At 40.6% G+C, this 20,266-nt stretch overlaps 1 protein-coding gene across 1 annotated transcript in view; it reads left to right on the top strand.

Annotated features, from left to right (window-relative positions):
- LOC309569128 (cubilin-like) overlaps positions 1-20,266 on the top strand; it is a gene marked incomplete at both ends in the record, with an annotated part of 322,027 nt that overhangs the window by 252,914 nt on the left and 48,847 nt on the right. The window contains 9 exons of the mRNA XM_082274890.1: positions 6,330-6,395; positions 7,765-7,899; positions 7,986-8,103; positions 9,873-10,048; positions 10,130-10,211; positions 10,309-10,436; positions 13,651-13,766; positions 16,169-16,394; positions 18,665-18,783. Coding sequence (XP_082131016.1) covers positions 6,330-6,395; positions 7,765-7,899; positions 7,986-8,103; positions 9,873-10,048; positions 10,130-10,211; positions 10,309-10,436; positions 13,651-13,766; positions 16,169-16,394; positions 18,665-18,783 — 1,166 coding nt within the window. The remainder of the gene's footprint in view (positions 1-6,329; positions 6,396-7,764; positions 7,900-7,985; positions 8,104-9,872; positions 10,049-10,129; positions 10,212-10,308; positions 10,437-13,650; positions 13,767-16,168; positions 16,395-18,664; positions 18,784-20,266) is intronic.

The following is a 20,266-nucleotide window of genomic DNA, read 5'->3' as shown; positions in this document are numbered from 1 at the left end:
GTAATAGAGCAATGGTGCAATTTATAATCCGACATCGGTAGAGGTTGACACTGGTACTAGCTGTAATCAGACATTGGTACTAGCTTGCACTGGTACTAATGTATTCACGTACTGTTACATACATAGTTTGTGAGGTTGAAAAAAGACATCAGTCCATCCAGTTCAACCTATGATGTTTGTGCGTGTTTGCTGGTTGCTGTTTACTGGTACTAATGGTAATCTGGCACTGGTACTGGTTATAATCAGACACTGGTACTAGCTGTAATCAGGCACTGATACTGATTGACACTTGTACTAGACTAGTAGGGTTGAATTAGGCACTGGTACTGACTGGCACTGGTACAAGTAGTGGTTGTACTTAGACACTAGTACTGACTGTAATCAGGCACTGGTACTTGTTGGAATCAGGCACTGGTATGTGTCCCTAGTATGTGTTGGTATGTGAGATAGGGACCTTTTATTGTAAGCTCCTTCAGGGCTACGACTGATGTAAATGTATAGATATGCAAAAAACTGGCTGTAACAGAGCAATGGTGCTAGTTATAATCTGGCATCGGGGAGGGGTTGACACTGGTATTAGCTTTAATCAGATATGGGTACTAGCTTGCACTGGTACTAGTTGTAATCACGTACTGGTACTAGTGGTAATCAGGCACTGGTACTGGTTATAATAAGACATTGGTACTGGCTGCAAGTTAGACATTTGTACTTGCTGTAATCAGGCACTGGTACTGGCTGGCCCTTGTACTAGTCTAGTAGTGGTTGTAATTAGGCACTGGTACTGACTGGCACTGGTACTAGTAGTAGTTGTTCTTAGGCACTAGTACTGGCTGTAATCAGCCACTGGTACTTGTTGGAATCAGGCACTGGTATGTGTCCCTAGTATGTGTTGGTTTGTGAGATAGGGACCTTTTATTGTAAGCTCCTTCAGGGCTACGACTGATGTGAATGTATAGGTATGCAAAAAACTGGCTGTAACAGAGCAATGGTGCCAGTTTTAATCTGGCATCGAGGAGGGGTTGACACTGGTATTAGCTGTAATCAGATATGGGTACTAGCTTGGACTGGTACTAGTTGTAACCACGTCTGTTACTAGTGGTAGTCAGGCACTGGTGCTGGTTATAATCAGACACTGGTACTGGCTGCAAGTTAGGCATTGGTACTTGCTGTAATCAGGCACTGGTACTGACTGGCACTTGTACTAGTCTAGTAGAAGTTGTACTTAGGCACTAGTACTGACTGTAATCAGCCACAGGTACTTGTTGGAATCAGACCCTGGTATGCGTCCCTAGTATGTGTTGGTATGTGAGATAGGGACCTTTTATCAGAGTTGTATAAAGTACTCGAAACCCATACTTGAGTAAAAGTACAAGTGCTCGATCAAAAAGTGACTTGAGTAGAAGGGGAAGTGCTCGATCAAAAAGTGACTTGAGTAGAAGTACTAAAGTATTCAACATTTTTTGAACTTAAGTATTGCAAGTCGTTTTTTAAAAAAATTTGCTACTCAAGTACTGAAAGTAAAAGTACCAGTAGTTTTGAAAAAAAAATTGCTACTCAAGTACTGAAAGTAAAAGTACAAGTACTGTGTTATGTAGTTATTAAAGAAAGAAGTCAAAAGTTTGAACATCATATTTTTTTTATTATTTCAAATGCAGCTTTTATTTATACATACAGTAGCATTTATTTTCGTATGTGCTGATAATATACATGTTTTGAGCTTCATGAAACCTGCCATCTACTGTTCTGGCAGTGGTAAGTTCTATAATTGTAACGAGTAACTATGCAGCACAAAAAAAAGTGGAAGTAGGAGAAAAAAATTCTACTCCAGGAAAGTACAGATACCGCCTTTCGGTACTTAAGTACAGTAGTGAAGTAGTTCTACTTAGTTACTATACATCTCTGCCTTTTATTGTAAGCTCCTTCAGGGCTAGGACTGATGTGAATGTATAGATATGCAAAAAAGTGGCTGTAACAGAGCAATGGTGCTAGTTATACTGGTATTAGCTTTAATCAGATATGGGTAATAGCTTGCACTGGTACTAGTTGTAATCACGTACTGGTACTAGTGGTAATCAGGCACTGGTACTGGTTATAATAAGACACTGGTACTGGCTGCAAGTTAGGCATTGGTTCTTGCTGTAATCAGGCACTGATACCGACTAGCACTTGTACTAGTCTAGTAGTGGTTATAATTAGGCACTGGTACTGCCTGGCACTGGTACTAGTAGTAGTTGTACTTAGGCACTAGTACTGGCTGTAATCAGCCACTGGTACTTGTTGGAATCAGGCCCTGGTATGTGTGCCTAGTATGTGTTGGTATGTGAGATAGGGACCTTTATTGTAAGCTCCTTCAGGGCTACGACTGATGTGAATGTCTAGATATGCAAAAAACTGACTGTAACAGAGCAATGGTGCTAGTTATAATCTGGCATCGGGGAGGGGTTGACACCGGTATTAGCTTTAATCAGATATGGGTACTAGCTTGCACTGGTACTAGTTGTAATCACGTACTGGTATTAGTGGTAATCAGGCACTGGTACTGGTTATAATCAGACACTGGTACTGGCTGCAAGTTAGGCATTGGTTCTTGCTGTAATCAGGTACTGGTACTGGCTTGCCCTTGTATTAGTCTAGTAGTGGTTGTAATTAAGAACTGGTACTGACTGGCACTGGTACTAGTAGTAGTTGTTCTTAGGCACTAGTACTGACTGTAATCATCCACAGGTACTTGTTGGAATCAGACCCTGGTATGTGTCCCTAGTATGTGTTGGTATGTGAGATAGGGACCTTTTATTGTAAGCTCCTTCAGGGCTAGGACTGATGTGAATGTATAGGTATGCAAAAAACTGGCTTTAACAGAGCAATGGTGCCAGTTTTAATCTGGCATCGGGGAGGGGTTGACACTGGTATTAGCTGTAATCAGATATGGGCACTAGCTTGGACTGGTACTAGTTGTAATCACGTACTGGTACTAGTGGTAATCAGGCACTGGTACTGGTTATAATCAGACACTGGTACTGGCTGCAAGTTAGGCATTGGTTCTTGCTGATGTGAATGTATAGTATGTCAATCACTGCTAAAATTGACGGTACTAAAACCTGTAATATATTTTTAAATGAATACTCAAGTGTAGCCTGTGGAAGCACTGATCCACTAGAAGCTCTAGTGAAGACCAGGTTTATCCAGATTAAGCAACCCGATTTTTTTTTCAGATTAGAAGAAGGACTATTAGTTTACTATGGGGTTTTTGCATTTTGCAAAATATCACTGCTTGTGGCACTGTAGTGATGAATAATCTTATGGAATGGATATAACCACGAATAGAAAAATAAATGAAAAATACATTGCCAGTCCCAATTCATTTAGATTTAAGCTGGAAAAAAACAGTTGATGACGATATCACTTACAGATAAACTTTTTCATGTCATTATAGACAATAGTCAGGAGGTCAAGACAATCATTTACAAGCTGGACAGCGAGACATCAAGATAATAATGACCATTGTGTCACACATGAAATAATTATACATTTCAAATTCTCATTCACCTCTACCTAGGTCATTCCTAAAATTTGCTTTCCTGTCCCATGATTGGTCAGATATTCTCTGGTACCTGTATAAAAGGTGATGCAGAAGATGAGTGTCACACCAAACTTCAGAGAGAAGATATTTCCCATTATAGTGAAGGAGAATTCTGAAGAAGATGAATGAAAAGGTCTTCCTCCTGCTTCTGGGCTGTGTTACGGGGCTGGTGACCAGTCTACCTCTATCTGCACAAATACAGGTGAGATGATGAGCTGACATGAACAGTACAGGGGAAAGGTGACAACTATATTTAGGAAAGTATAAGATCCAATAAGTTACCAACAATATAAACTAGTAGTGAAGTGTAAATCCAGGAAAAATTGTTTCCCTTTTAGTTTTGGATAAATTAGTGGGGGGGTCAATTTCTTATTACTGTCTGGGTCCCCTGTAGGGAGATATGACCGTTGGCCTGACCATTGCCATTGGGACAGAAAGTGAGGGGAAAATCCAAAAAGTTATAGTTGTGAACGGAACAGGAGAGACAGTAAAATCTTCCAACGATGACTGTTGTGGTAATATCTGTCTAAGAAAAGATTTTACCTCCCTTTTGAGAGATTTCCAATAGGGCTGTGGAGGACTCTACTGGATGGGGATGGGTTGGGCCCAAGACTTGTTATCTGTTATTAGTGTATTTCATTTGAAATAAGATATTGATATGAAACATTTACTTTTCAGTACCATCTACTTGGAGTCAACAAAGATGGTAAGCTTTTTAACATTCTTATTTAAAGAATATTTTGGCTTTCTTTCTGTTCTCTATCAGCTGTTTTGTTTATTCTGCTTCCAACCCCCCAAGTTCATTAGCCTTTTATATATACCGTGTGTGTATATATATATATATATATATATATATATATATATATATATATATATATATATATACACTACATATATATATATATATATACACTACATATATATATATATATATATATATATATATATATATATATATATATAAAACATTTCTAATCATAAATCCTAATTCCCAAGTTTATAATTGTTCTACTGCTCCATTGGCCCTAATCAGCCTGACCAGAGAATCTATAAAATTATTTATCTTTGTCCATCTAGAACCACTGAGGCTGTTCCAAATTTTTATATACATTCCTTAAAGAGTCCCTTTGACCAATTTAAAACATTGCAGCTAAAACCAGAGAAAAATCTGCCTCTCCACTTCTGGAGATTGTCCAATTACCCGTTTGTGTCTATGCTGGCCCAGCATCTCCCCAACCTCAACTCCCCACATAATCTTTCATTTAGCTGCCAGGGGATGAGTGAAAAGGAAAACTATCAAGTGTCACTTGAGCGAAAGCTCAGAGTCTGCAGGGGCTGAGGACATTATGTCCAAAATGGCGGCAACCAGCAGCGGTTTTGAGCTTTTGGCCGTTTGCACAAGGGAGGTTTTTACAGATATTGACGTGCCTAAAATATGTTAGATCCACATATATTTGTTAGAATATATGTTAGAATATTTGTTGGAATATATTTGTTATTTGTTATATATATATGTTTATTGGTAAAATGAATGGTCTGGCAACAGAGCCTATTTAAAGGCATCTCCCTTTATTTAGGTGACGATGTCAATGATTTAGGGAAACAATACAAAATAAAAAGTTTATCCAACCAGAAGTTTCTCAGATCATGGATAGCTTTGTAGAGCTTCTCTTTTTTTAATACCCCTTCTGGACCAGAGGGTTTTCTCCTCTTATTTTATGTGATACGGCACTGCGTTATTGTAACTGACAATTGCGCCGTCATTGGACGCTGTACCAAAAGATAATTGATGTCCTTTTTCCCCACAAATAGAGATTTCTATAGGGTGTATTTGATCACCTGTGCGATTTTTATTTTTTGCGCTATAAAAAAAGAGCGACAATTCTGAAAAAAAAACAATATTCTTTACTTTTTTGCTATAAAACATTTCCAATAAAAAAAAAAATGAAAATCATATTTTTCATCATTTTAGGCCAATATGTATTCTGCTACATATTTTAGGTAAAAAAAAATACCAATAAGTGTATACTGATTGGTTTGCGCAAAAGTTATCGCGTATACAAACTAGGGGGAAGATTTGTCTTTTTTTTTTTTATAGTAATGGCAGTGAGCAGTGCGGCGGACAGATTTGGGCACATAACTGACATTTTTGACATTTTTTACACTTTTGGGGGAACCAGTGACATTACTACAGTAATCAGTGCTAAACATATGCACTGTTACTGTACTAATGACACTGGCAGGGAAGGGGTTAACACCAGGGGGGTTTAAAGGGTTAAATGTGTCCCTAGGGGGTGCTTTCTACCTGTGTGGGGGGATGGGCTTGCTGGATGAACACAGAGACCTGTGTTCCCAAATCGGAGGAACACAGGATCCATGTGTTCATTACTGAGAGAACAACGGTCTGCTGTGTTTACATCGGCAGACCGCCGTTCTGTCTCCACGGGGAGCGATCGCGGGTACCTGTCGAACATCGCGGCCATCTGACCCGCTGATTGGCTCCCCCTGTGGCAAATCGGTGCACATGCACCCCCACTAGCTGTCCCGCGAAATGACGTACAGGTACGTTGTTTCGGGGAAGAGAGCCGACCTGCCGCCGTATAAATACGGCGGCTGGTCGACAAGTGGTTATTTGTATAGTTACATTTTTGTAAAATGGATTCAATATTTACACAAAATAGGATCACTTTCACTTTTTTGGTTGCAATTATTTGACTAGATGTGCCTAATGTGTATTTTGTGTACATAGCCCCGAAGAATGAAGGCTCAGAAGTACCACAAGGAATCTTCAGTAAGATTTGGAAAGCTAATAAAGGTAATTATTCTAAGCCAAAGGATTGTTTACTGCATTATAAGGGCATTAAATAAAGGTAAAGCAATAGACAATAAGCAATTATAATGAATAAGGTTATGGGTTTCAGGATCCTTTAACTCATGCACTGATGGGCTAGACCAGGCATGACCAACCTGCGGCCCACTAACCCCTGACAATTTTTTATTTTTTTTTGCTGGGGAGGAAGGAAGTCGAGTCGGGGGCACGGCCACCGAGGTTTCCAACTAACTATAGGCAGAGGCTGCCTCAGAGGGGATCATCCAGTAGTTGTGTTAAATTAGTGCTGGGGGGGCGCGGCAGCGCGGGAAGGGGCGCAGCAGCCTTTTATTACTTATATACCTTAACTATTGTATATATTTTATATGCGGCCCAAGAAAATTTCTCTACACTCAATGTGGCCCAGAGAAGCCAAAAGGTTGGACACCCATGGGCTAGACAATAGCATCTGCTATTGTCTTATATTAATAGATTTTCATCATTGCTGAATGATTCTTTTTTTTTTTTTTTGGTGCCGAAACCCGGGAACAATTGAATGATTCTTTAAAATCAGTTTTGCATTTCTAAAAAGGCCAATGGGTTATTCTTAATAACTTCTACCATTGCAGTAAAACTTGTGAGTCAAAGAGGCTGATTTATTAAAGACAAATAGACCGTTCACTTTGCAAAAGAAATTCCACTTTGTGTGGGAATTTAGTAGAAAATTAGCATCGATATCTCTAGTAAAACTGTGCATTCTTTATTTTGCAAATTATAGTTCTGAAGCTACAATTCAAGCTGAACTTCAGGCAGATAAAAAAATAATAATAAATGAATGCGGCTCTGTATTCCCTACTACATCTTAATTGTATTCTTTTAAATGCAAGCGATGTAGGTACCTTAATTGGGGTGGGATAGTAGCACAAGGAGTATGTTAGCTGTGCTGTAGTGAATGCTGCATTGTAATAGGAGGAGAGAGCAGTGTGACAGAGACGTGAGCTTATCAGACCTGTAAGTGTTACCTAACTGCAGGTAACAAAACCAGGTCTCCTCGCCTGCCAAACAGAGCTGTGCTGTGTCACGAAACTGAGTAAAGCTGGGCCTGTTGACTGCATGAACAATATTTAAAAGAATTTTAGATGGAGAAATCTCCTGCTGTGCCTGTTGTATACCCCAACACTGTATTGTACTGCATCTGATTAGACGCAGCTGCTGTTAGTTCTAAAATGTTCTGTCTGGATCCTTCCATTCTTCAATCAAAGGATGTCAGGTGAGAGGGGACCGAGCCACCCACGTAGCAAAATTCAGCCAGTTCACAGTGTTTGGGCAGAATACATTTTAGTGTATTAACTGTAACCATTTCCTGTATTTTTAGATAGCAAAATGCCCATGTATGGAGGTGACATGTTGGTACGGAATGACCGCAGTGCCATCAACTGTCCTTCTTGCCTTTGGCCTAAAAGTGATGATGGTACTGTTCCTGTTCCCTACATCATAGATTCCAACTACAGTGAGTTCCCTCTTTTTTCTCTTGTATTGAAGTATTCGTTACTATTTGTTATTTGTAGAAACCCAACCTTCTATCTTTGTTTCCAGGTCCCAGTGACCTGAATAAGATTTCGCTCGCCATGGCAGAGTTTGAGACATTGACTTGTGTGAGATTTGTACCTCTTACAACGGAAGACAATTATCTCAACATCATACCTGATGATGGGTAAGGTTGTCTATTGTCCATCATAGTTCTCTACATAAAGTGAAACAGTAGGAAGCATCTAAAACATAAACATCTTAGACTTTATGGCACCTGTGCATGATGAATTCTCTTTTTTATTTTCTCCAAAAAAAAAACTATAGGACTCCTCTGTACATTTGCAAATACACTATATAGTCAAACGTATTGGGATGCCTGCCTTTAAACGCACGTGAAGTTTAATGGCATCCCAGTCCTAGTTCGTAGGGTTCAATATTGAGTTGGCCCACCCTTTGCAGCTATAACAACTTTAACTCTTCTGGGAAGGCTGTCTTTACGGTTTAGGAGTGTGTCTATGGGAATGTTTGACCATTCTTCCAAAAGTTCATTTCCATAATCCCCCTTCCACCAAATAATTTGGACCAGCGCACAAAACAAGGTCCATAAAGACATGGGTGAGTGAGTTTGGGGTGGAGGAATGTTACTTGACCTCAACCCGATAGAACACCTTTGGGATGAATTAGAGCAGAGAATGCAAGCCAGGCCTTCCAACATCAGTGCCTGACCTAACAAATGCACTTCTGGAAGAATGGTCAAACATTCCCATAGACACGTATGTGCAAAAGAAATAATCAGCGCAATTATATAAAATAAATATAAAGTAATAAGGTGCTAAGACCCAATAAGAATTGGGACGATGAATCAATAATGTGCTAATATACAGCATCTATATTGAAACTCCCTCGCTTACGGGAATAGAAAAGTGCAATATAGTATGAATAAATACAGTGCTATATACAAAATTAACCAATAAAGTGACAATGTGCATCATAAAATTATAATCTCATAAAGTGCAATATATCAAGTGTCCATAAGGTGCATTCCAAGATAAAGTGCATACAAAGTCCAATCAACACATAGGTCAGACCGTGAGATAAGAAAAATCACAAAAGTGCTTGATAGGTGTTTCAATATATAATAGTGCTCATAACACCACCACCTTCTAGCCACAAGATGGCCTCTCACCTCACTGAAGTGATATACAGGCAGTTAATCTTCTATTGGGATAAGCTCAATTGAATGGAAGCCACTTCCTGGATCGATACCTCACATGGATTGATGGATCAGATATGCGGTTGAAAATAAGACACACTCCTAAACCTTGTGGACAGCCTTTCCAGAAGAGCTGACACTGTTATAGCTGCAAAGGGTGGGCCAACTCAATATCGAACCCTGCAGACTAAGACTGGGATGCCATTAAGGTCATGCATGCGTACAGGCAGGTGTCCCAATACTGTTGACAATATAGTGTATATGGGAAAGTCACAAGCCAACAACAAGGTTCTTCTTGGTTGTCTCTGTTTTCTGTATACCTAGCAGAAACAGCACAGGAACATAGGATTTTTATCCCAGCACTGCTTACATTGAGTAGATCGTAGAAGAATGGTAGTGACTGAGAGGGCATGGGGCTTAGTGTCAACAGACTCAAAAGATTTCAAATAATCAAAATAATACCAAATATGTCTGTCCAAAATGAGCAGTGGATCCAATACTTGGAGCCAGAACAATGTTACTTAGCTCCGAAACACCTTACCTCTTACTAGAACTGGCAACGGGCATAGGGATACACCTGCCGATATGAGTTAAAAAATTTAAAGACTTAGCACAAACAGATATTGATTGTTTTTGTCTGTAGCTCAGATTCAACCATTGTTTCTATTAAAACTATTGTCTTTGGCTCCAAAATTGTATTAAAATGTAACTCTTTTGAACTGTATATTTACTATTTCTAGCTGTTACTCGTATCTTGGAAGAACTGGTGGAAGGCAGACAGTGTCATTGGGTGGTGGCTGCATCTACAGGGTGATTATACAGCATGAACTAGAACATGCCCTGGGCTTCTACCATGAGCACATGAGAAGTGACCGTGACAATTATGTTGACATCAATTACCAGTATATTCCTGAAGGTACTGAGAACAATAATACAAAGAGAATGTAGCCCTAATTTAAAAGAAGAGACATTACCACTGCTTTTGTCTTTTTTACAGCATACTGGGATAATTTCGCTAAAGCGGACACTAATAACCTGGGAAGTCCATATGACTACGCTTCAGTGATGCATTATGAAGCGTAAGTCATGACTTTTGTGCTAGCTGGCGAATTACTTATAAATGATAACATATTTAATAAAAATATGTTGATTGTATCTCCATTTAACATTTTCCAGCTATGATTTCACCAACACTTCAAACAAACCCACAATTGTCCCCAAGCCTGACCCCAATGTGCCTCTTGGGCAGACTGTTGGATTGAGCGTCTTGGATGTCACTAAAATTAACCGACTTTATCAATGCAGTAAGTTTCTGTACATTCCAGTATTATAAATTTTAAACATTAGAAATAATACTATATAATTGTATTTTAGGTGAATTTTTACAGGTTTGAAAAACAATGTTTTGACTAAAAAGAAAAACCTGCACTTTTCTTTCTGGGCCCTACTACTGGTGCCAGTGGCGTATTTAGGTTTTGTGCTGCCCTAGGCCTGACTAAACTTGTGCACCCCCTAATTTAAATATGACCCACCCCTTCCTGTAAAGGCCACACCCCTTCCTGTTCATGACCCACCCTGTCATCTGTAAACCACATACCAAAACCACAGTCTATCAGTGCCCATCAGCATAGCTTCATCTGTTCCCATAAGTTCAGCCTCATCAGTGCAGCCTTATCAATGCCGCCTCTTTACTGCCCATCAGTGCAGCATATCAGTGTTGGCTCATCAGTGCCCATTAGTACAGCCTTATGTCATGGGATTAGTAAGATTACCCTTTTAAGATATTTGGACTTGTGTTTGCTGCCACTGATTGTAATTATATTATTATTTCACTTATTTGTATAATAAATAGGAAGTCCATAGTCATTATACAAATAATGAAATATTTTTTCTGCTTCCCCCCTGCAAAGTGCCGCCCTAGGCCTGGGCCTTGTTGGCCTAGGCCAGGATACACCACTGACTGGTGCACACATATGTGGTGTCCCCATGTATCTCAAATTAATTTTTGGTTATTGGGTCATGGTAATGATAACAAAGATACAGCTAAATTTAAAAAAAAAAAGTATATTGGCTTTTAATTTGGCAAGTTTTCTTTGAAAAAAAAAAAAACCTGGAGATTTCATTAACATTCACCATCTAATAAAGGCTCAATTTGGCCTAAACAAAACAGGTTATAATTCACCTGGATACACAACGTAGTTACAAAGATATGTACAGTTTTAGTAACACACGCTAAAGTTGCAACTCTGCATTCAGGCAATAAGTGCCGGTTCACACTGAAACAGCACGACTTCGGGGGCGACCTGTGAAGTCGCGTGCACCGCGACTTCGGCGCGACTTGCACGGACTTCATAAAATGAATGTCTATGCAAATCGTTCCAGGTCGCCCTGAAGTAGTACAGGACCCTTTTTCTTAGTCGGAGCGACTTGTGTCGCTCCTATTAGAACCGTTCCTGTACTACACGACCGCGACATACCGCGACTTGCCAGGCTGACCAAGTTGCCTGACAAGTCGTACTAGTGTGAACCGGCACTAAAGCTTGCTTTTATCTTCATCATAAAGGTGTTAAACCCATGGTTCATTTGATTTTAACCACTTGCCTCAGACATGCCTGTACATCTTCTGGTTTAAGTAGTTCTACCAGAGTCATGACTGCAGCTAGAGTCATGACCCTGGTATCTTTTTTCAGCTAGCAATACTACATAATGTAAAAGCACCGAGCGGCTAAATAGCCACTGAATCAGTTTTACGTACATGTGGCATAAGGTGCCCCACTTGCCCTCAGTCACTACCATTCCCTCTGCCTTCTGCCAAATCCCCCTGCTTTCCCCTGGTTCTTCCATTACACGAGGAGCCCAGGAATGAAGCCAGAGGTTCGCCAGGTGGCCATAGAGAGGAACAAAAGTTCCCAATCATCTCTATGGTCTATGAAACCAGAAGTGATGATGATTTTGTCACTTCAGGTTTCAGTATGTTGTTTACAAACCATTACCAGCTTGTGAAAGCATCTGATCAAACTGATCTCAGTTTGATCAGATGCTTTTGAGGCCAGAGAAGAGATCTGGGGTCTAAAAAAAAAACCCAGAAAGAGGACCAGCTTTCACAAGGGATCTTGTTTATCACCTCTGATAGCAAAACTTGATCAATAATCAGTTTATGATTGTTGTCCTTCCCTGCTCACGAGCAAGAGCTTGCGAGCACGTTGGTCCTGCAGGCATATGTAAATGGCGATTGCACCACAAATATGAAATGTTATCATGAACATCAGAGCAAGAGCAGTAATACTAGCACCAGACCTCCCGTGTTACTCTAAACTGGTAACATGAAAAGACTTTTAAAGTAACGTCTATGGAGATATTTAAGTATCATAGTTTGTCACCATTCCATGGGTGTGCCTAATTTTAAAGCATGATATGTTAGGTATGTCTTTACTCGGTGTAACATCATCTTTTATATTTTACCAAAACAGTAGGGTTTTATATTGTGTTTGTGCGCAGTAAAAAAACTGCTGCGCAAATATTGTGTGACAAAAAAACTGCATCGACCAACTTTTTTTTCTCTAGAGCCTTTCAGAAAATGTATAATGTATAATGTTTGGGGGGTTGTAAGTAATTCTTACATAGTTATATATAGTTACATAGTAGTTGAGGTTGAATAAAGACAATAGTCCATCCAGTTCAACCTGTGTAGGTGTGTGTGGCTGTAATCATCTCACATAGCCCTGAATGTTCTGATCCTTGAGATGTACGTCTAAGAGTCTTTTGAAAGCCACCATACTTCCTGCAGAAACCACCTCTTGTGGTAGAGAATTCCACAATCTTGTAGCCCTAACAGTAAAGGACCCACCCACGTAGCCTGAGGTTAAAACGCTTCTCCTCTAATCGCATTGTATGCCCTCGAGTCCTCATGCAACCCCTTCGACTGAATAGCTGTTTTTCTATGCCTAGATCACCATTAAGATATTTATAAATTGCTATTATGTCCCCTCTCAGGCATCTCTTCTCCAGGGAGAATAAATCAAGCGATTGCAGACGCTCTTCATAATTAAGGTCTTCCAGTCCCCTAATCAGTTTAGTTGCCCTTCTCTGGACTCTCTCCAGCTCCAACACATCCCTCCTGAGGACTGGCGACCAGAACTGGACAGAATACTCCAGATGTGGTCGGACCAGAGTTTTATAAAGTGGAAGGATTTTAGTCTTATCTCTTGAATACATCCCTTTCTTTATGCATGTTAATATTCTGCTGGCTTTGGCAGCTGCCGCTTGACATTGCATGCTATTGCCTAGTCTATCATCTACCAATTCTCTAGTTTAAAAAAAAAATGCTGATTTTGCATGCATATGAGAAGTGTCAGAATAGGCTTGGGAGTCATGTGGCTAAGTTTTATATTCCAGCAGTTTTATTCTAAAAGGAATGTAATACCCCTTCCCCTGTTTCCCATTATTTCATTATTATTATTATCAGTCTATTTTACCAGTAACTTAATACAATTTATTTGTCTATTTAATTTTTCCCAGGTGTCTGCGCTACTTTGCTTAATAATGAGACAGGCATTTTTACTTCTGCCAACTATCCCTCTGCTTATCCTAATAATGTTGACTGCGTTTGGTTGATCAGGGTCCCATCAGGGCAGGTAAGGAAACAGAAATGTTGACATGCTAAATGTGAACCTAAACGTCTGGCAACAGCTGTTGAAATGAACTGCCTTCTGAGGATTGTTTTGTAGACCACCTGAATTTTACGTTTATTAAAAAAAACGAGACTTGACTAGTATAGAGCCAAGGATTAGGCCCAAAAACTCCCTACCTGAGCATCTCATTTGTACATTAAAATAAATATATTACTACGGTGCTTTGTTTTGTCGTATTCTGCCATGGTGAAAGGCTTTTAGAGATACGGAGCCATTGCGGTGGTTTGACTTCATGGCTGAGACAGAGTTATAGTGTAGGCCTTGTAAGATGTAAATGCCTCTGAACCTCTCTCAGATACTCTGCTTCAACCACTAATTGCTCCGTAAGTTGAAATAATATTACCCTTCGTTATGGGTGACTTTGTAGTCTTCGGACTATCATCATTACCACTAGGAATGATCGAGCGGTTCGGGTCGACCATCGGTTCGACCCGAACATTGGCTGTTCGAAATTTGGCCGAATTCCGAACTTTTTGCTGAAAAAGTTCGGAATTCGGCAACCAGAACCGACCAAAATGCAATGGGACAGGAAATGGGCTTTAAAAGACCAGAAGCAGAACCATCAGTAAAAGCCAATTGAGTGTCTAAGTTTTAGACCCCCCAGACACTAAATCCAAAGAAATCTCATTTTCTTTTTCAATAATTGGCTCTCTATCAAAAATGACAATTTTTAAGAACTTTTTTTTGTGTGATTAATAGTCCCTGGGGCATGACCCAGAACCCTAGGCACTTTTTAGGGGCATTTATTGGGTTTTATGGCTTCAAAATTGTGTTTTTTGATTACCGAAGTTCGGGTCCCATTGATTTCAATGGGGTTCTGAAATCCGGGCCGAACTTTTGGGAAGTTCGGGTGTTCTGGTCGAACCAAACTTTTGAAAAGTTCGATCATCTCTAATTACCACTTCATGGCTGGAAGACTATTTTGGCAACTTTGATATGCTAAATTTCATGTACCCCACATCTGGTACTGAGGGGATTGTAGGAATGGGGATTTTAGTAGGTACAAAATAGGTCTTGGATTTATTTGTGGCTCTTCTTCTTCTAACAAGTATGTTACCAATTGTAGCTGTGCTGCAATATCCACAGAAGCAGTTTTTTTTTTTTACTTTTTTCAATAAAGCATGTAACTAAAAACTTTTGTTAAAAGTTTCTTCCCCCAAATGTATCTTGTTTAAGCTTATTTGTCCCATTGAAGAAACTACAAGCAACAAATCAGGAGAGAGCAGAAGAGTTATGTCAACTGGAAAATCAATGTAAAACACGCACATGTTTTAAGAGACATCTTGAATGGAATTATAACAGTTCTTGTATAGGTGGTGTGAGGTTACCAGCGCTATGGAGTTTCAAACCATGGGAAACCAAAAAATATAAAATAAAATAAAACTTGAAGGGTGGTGTAAGCTGCCGCCAACCTACCTCTGAGGTAGTATGTGAATAGTAAGGTGCAAGTGTTGTTGGTGTGTCGGCGCTACCACAGTATGCAGAAAATTGGCATAAATGTAAAAAAAAAATGAAAATGAAACAAAGTGCACTGTGCGTTCAAGTGAACGTCATAAAAGAGCATAAAATTCTATAGAAAGTGCACTGTGCGTTTTTTACCGTGTGGACCTATAGGGGCCGAGGTGTCACAACATAAAAGACATAAAGTGCTATGTGCTGAGTATTAAACCGCACAATAATGTTGTGCCCGTCCACTGAGTGCTCACACCATATATCGTGCAAATATATATATAAAGTGCTGTTACCCGTGGCCCCCCACTAGGCAAAGGCACTTACCAAACACTTGGTGTAAGGATAAAACTGCACGTTTAGGCACACACAAATGTTATGGGGGTGAAACCTGCGCATATAGCCTGGCTCCAACTCAGAGTCACCTTAGGCACTGCAATTAAAAGATAGCTCCAGATGCATCGTAGTGACGAATCGCGTAGGGCGTGGCTTATTGCGTCATACATCACTTCCGGTGGCGGTGGTTCCGGGCTGTGGATCGCGGAAGCGCTCGAGCTTGGCGGACCCTGCACGCTGATGGTGAACTTCCCAACTGTGAGTGGATATAGCTTATTCCTTGTATCTACAGCAATACTACGCAACGGAGGCTATCTTTTAATTGCAGTGCCTAAGGTGACTCTGAGTGGAAGCCAGGCTATACGCGCAGCTTTCACCCCCATAACATTTTTGTGTGCCTACACGAACAGTTCTTGTGTTTCTGTTTTTTCTGAAGGACTGTCCAAGCATTTCCTTGATTGTATTATTTTGCAACTACATAATTACCCAGTTTGTAGTTACAAATATGTGAAGCTTATAGTTTACTGTAGATAATACATTTTTTTTTTGTCACTTTTTAGGCTTCACTAATCTTCCGTAGGTTTAATATCCATTCCACTCCTAACTGCGGCTCTGACTACATGAGGATCTATGACGGTCCCACTAAGGACTCTCCTGTGTTGCTGGATAAAATTTGCGGCAGTAAAACCATCCCTCCACTCGTCGCTTCCACAGACCATATGCTGGTCCAGTTCGTCAGTGACAGGGCTGTTGCTGGGGTCGGATTCCAAGCTACCTATAGCTCAGGTATGCTGATTCATTTTAATGGTAAAGAAAGTGTTTAGAGAAAGACACTAAAGAATCATACAGTAGATGCAGAGCCAAGGAGGGACTATTGACACAACAGTTTGCAAACTAACCTCTGTTTGCAACGTTTGAGGTAATCCATGAAGTCCCTTACATGTATATAAAATTTGATAAAATCAATCAAAAAGGCAGCGCTAATAGGTAAATATAAATATATCCATATACTGTGTTCAAATAGGTTCCTTCGAAGAACTAAAGTGCTGGAAAGGTGCTTAAAAAATAGTCCATAAGGTGCCCAAGTGCTCTTCAAGAAGAAAGACCCCCCCATGGGGATGCACTCACCAGATTGAGGATATATCTAGGCTTTAAGCAAATAAGATATCCCCTGGACAAATAAATGGATCCAATCCAGCCTCTTTCCAATCCAATACAGCCTCTATTTGAATGGCTCCTTATTGTCTCCTCTCCTCTCACTCCCCAGCAACGTGTGTCAAAAGAAGGGGAAGAAGCCAGACATAGTGAAGACCGTAGGTGTATTTTATTAAAATCAAATATCAAGAGTGGTACTCACAAACATAATGAAATAATGAGCGTTGGTTAAGTACAAACACGATGGGTCACTCCACTTCCGCGAACGCTGCCAGCGTGCGTTCCACGGTGGTTTCAGGAAATGACGTCGTGATGCTCCGCTGCCCGGAAGTGCGTCGACGCATTTCGCCCGCCTACTTTGGGCGTTATCCAGTTAGTTTTCACATATATAAAATTTGAATTGCCAGTCAGTCAGGCTCTCACACTATAAAGTGGTTGATAGCTTGTTTAGTGTATACAATGTGTACATTGGTCAACATTAGGAGGGATAACACTTACCTCTATGGTTTATTTTGGATCAGATACTGTATAAATTCATCTTGCTTCCTGTATGTCCTTGCTTTCTGCCCTACTGTAAAACTAAGAGGTTAGCAAATTCCCATGGACTTCTACGAGGTTGACAATGTCATCCAAAATTCTCCAGGGTGAAGTCCAGTTACCAGACTCCCTTTTTCCAGCACTGCATGGGTTAAATACTTACTATGCTTAGGGCAGTTTGGAATATTTACAAAAACTTACCCTAGTAGCCAGTACTCATCTATGCTTCCCAATGTCCTGGCATGTGGGTGAGTCCTCACGGGTGAGTATTCACGTACAATGCATGACTGCTGATCCTGTGTTGTATTTGATGACATCCAAGAGCCTGCAGCCAAGGGAGCGGCAAAAAGAAGCATCTTCAGGGACCAGTCATATGGCACAGAGAAATTCTATGGTATGGAGAAAGAGGTAAGCATTTTAACAAACTTATCCCTTGTAGACTAAAGAAGCATTTAACCCAAGCAGTGCAGAGAACAAGATGGAGATAGAGAACAAGATGGATACATTTTACAGCAGCTTGAATTAGGGATTTGAGGTACTAACATCCTTTAGGACAAAATAATAGGTTTGCATGGTAGCCCACCCACCTCAACTACAGTTATTTACCATCACCACATTCCTCTTTTCTCACTGGTGCCCTGTGAAATGCTTCTGGGTAAGGCAGAACATCTGACTTTCTCCCCTTCCTGACCTGATGCAGCATTTTGTGCCTGTGTAGGCGATCTATAGGTTTGCGTTCTGCTATGAGGGTTGGAGACCGGGGTCCTAGCCTTAAACCAGGGGAGGACTGGGCAAGGAGGCAGGGGGACAATTGCCCCCTGGGCCACTCTGATGCCCGATAAAAAGGCTGCACTGCTTCTGCCACAGACATGCCTAAAAGATTCCTGGTGAAGAGAAGTAAAAAGTCTCCACTGCTGACCTACTGAGTGCGGGGTGAAGACAAGAACAGAGCTCAGGCCTCCCCCTCAGCATGGATGATATAAACTGTGTCTGAGCAGAGGCCGGAACCATGCCCCACTGGAGACTCTCCTCCTCCGGCCAGCCCCAACCGAGCTGCCCTAGCTCCCCCCAACCCCCCTGGTGGCCAGGTCGGGAACCTGGATTCGGCCAGCGAGTAGAGAGTACCTGGAGCAGAGCTTCAGCCTGGAATGGGGGTCAGGAGGAGGATGGGAAGAGGGAGAGTGGGAGGGGGACTAAATTGCTGCACCATGGGCTGAAAGTTGGCAGTCTACCCCTGGCTAAGACCAACCTGGAACTCTAAAAGGGAGGATGATATGTATATACAGTATATATATAAACATACAATTATGCTATATATCATTATAAATCTCCTTACGTTATTAACTTTATCTTTATTCTCACAGTTCAGTGTGGAGGGACCTTCTTTAACTCTCAAGGCAACTTTACATCTCCGGGATACCCAGGGAACTACAGTCCGAATATGAATTGTAACTACACCATCACAGCTCCTTCTGGATATAAGGTAAAACAAGATACCTTAATAACTCTCCCCAGTTACTGGACTTCCTAATTAAAAGTGTGACACAAGCAAAATTGAATGTTAGACAGACACATTTATCTGAATGTAATGTGAATCTGAATTAATATCACCAGCATTTACCCAGGCCTACCTGAAAGAATTGAAACTGAATGTATTGTTTAGGGTTCTACACTACATGGCTGTTGACAAATCTAAAGTAGATTGCTCGAAAAGTGCAAAGCACCCTTTGACCTAAGTGCAGTGGTGGCCCAGATAACCCAATCTACATGTTGTGGAAATGCCCCAAACTCCATTGATACTGAAAAGGAGTTCTAACTGTATTAAACAGAGTTTTCCAAGTAACCTTGGCAGAAGATCCAGGCATCTATCCAGTATGATAAAGAAGGTTGCCTTACCAGACAACACCTACATTCCTATAATCAGGGTACTATTTCAGAACACTAAATTTATTTCCCAGAAATGGTTGTCCCCACAACCTCCAACTTTAGAGGAATGGAACACTGAAACTAAAAACACCCTATCTAGAGAGAAACTAATCTTTCAACACAGACAATGCCCTATAAAATTTGAAAGGATACGGGACTTGTGGCTGGCTACTCCAGGCCCAGCCCCGACTTCACTCAATTACTGGGAGAGAACTGACTAGCATGCTTAACTTATCAAGGAAACAGTAACCTGTGTACCCCCAAAGGCTTCATCTATAATGAGATGATCATTTGTTGTATGCAATAGTCACACGAGTATCATGGCTTGGTAAACTTACATAGTTACATAGTAGGTGAGGTTGAATAAAGACAATAGTCCATCCAGTTCAACCTGTGTAGGTGTGTGTGGCCGTAATCATCTCACATACCTCTGAATGTTCTGATCCTTGAGATGTAAGTCTAAGAGTCTTTTGAAAGCCACCATACTTCCCGCAGAAACCACCTCTTGTGGTAGAGAATTCCACAATCTTGTAGCTCTAACAGTAAAGAACCCCCCACGTTGCCTGAGGTTAAAACGCTTCTCCTCTAATCGCAATGTATGCCCTCGAGTCCTCATGCACTCCCTATGACTGAATAGCTTTTTTTCTATGCCAAGATCACCATTGAGATATTTATAAATTGCAATCATGTCCCCTCTCAGGCGTCTCTTCTCCAGCGAGAATAAATCAAGCGATTGCAGACGCTCTTCATAATTAAGGTCCTTCAATCCCCTAATTAGTTTAGTTGCCCTTCTCTGGATCCTCTACAGCAACTTGATACTTTATTATTCCAAAAGTTAAAATACAGATTGTACACTGTTGGATTTGCGTTTCAAATCAGTTTTTATGCTATGTACAGGTCTTGGAAATACGCATATATACTATCTGCAGTACAATGACAATGTAGACTATTGCCAGACTGTCTGTATTGAGCTTGATACGTGTACACAGACCCTGAACAGATGAGGTGGAATATTTTGGATTGCTTGTTTACTATATGCA

This window comes from Pelophylax lessonae, assembly GCF_965119305.1.
Source record: "Pelophylax lessonae genome assembly, chromosome: 13".
Taxonomy (NCBI): domain Eukaryota; kingdom Metazoa; phylum Chordata; class Amphibia; order Anura; family Ranidae; genus Pelophylax; species Pelophylax lessonae.
This window is presented reverse-complemented; position numbering and strand designations above follow the sequence as displayed.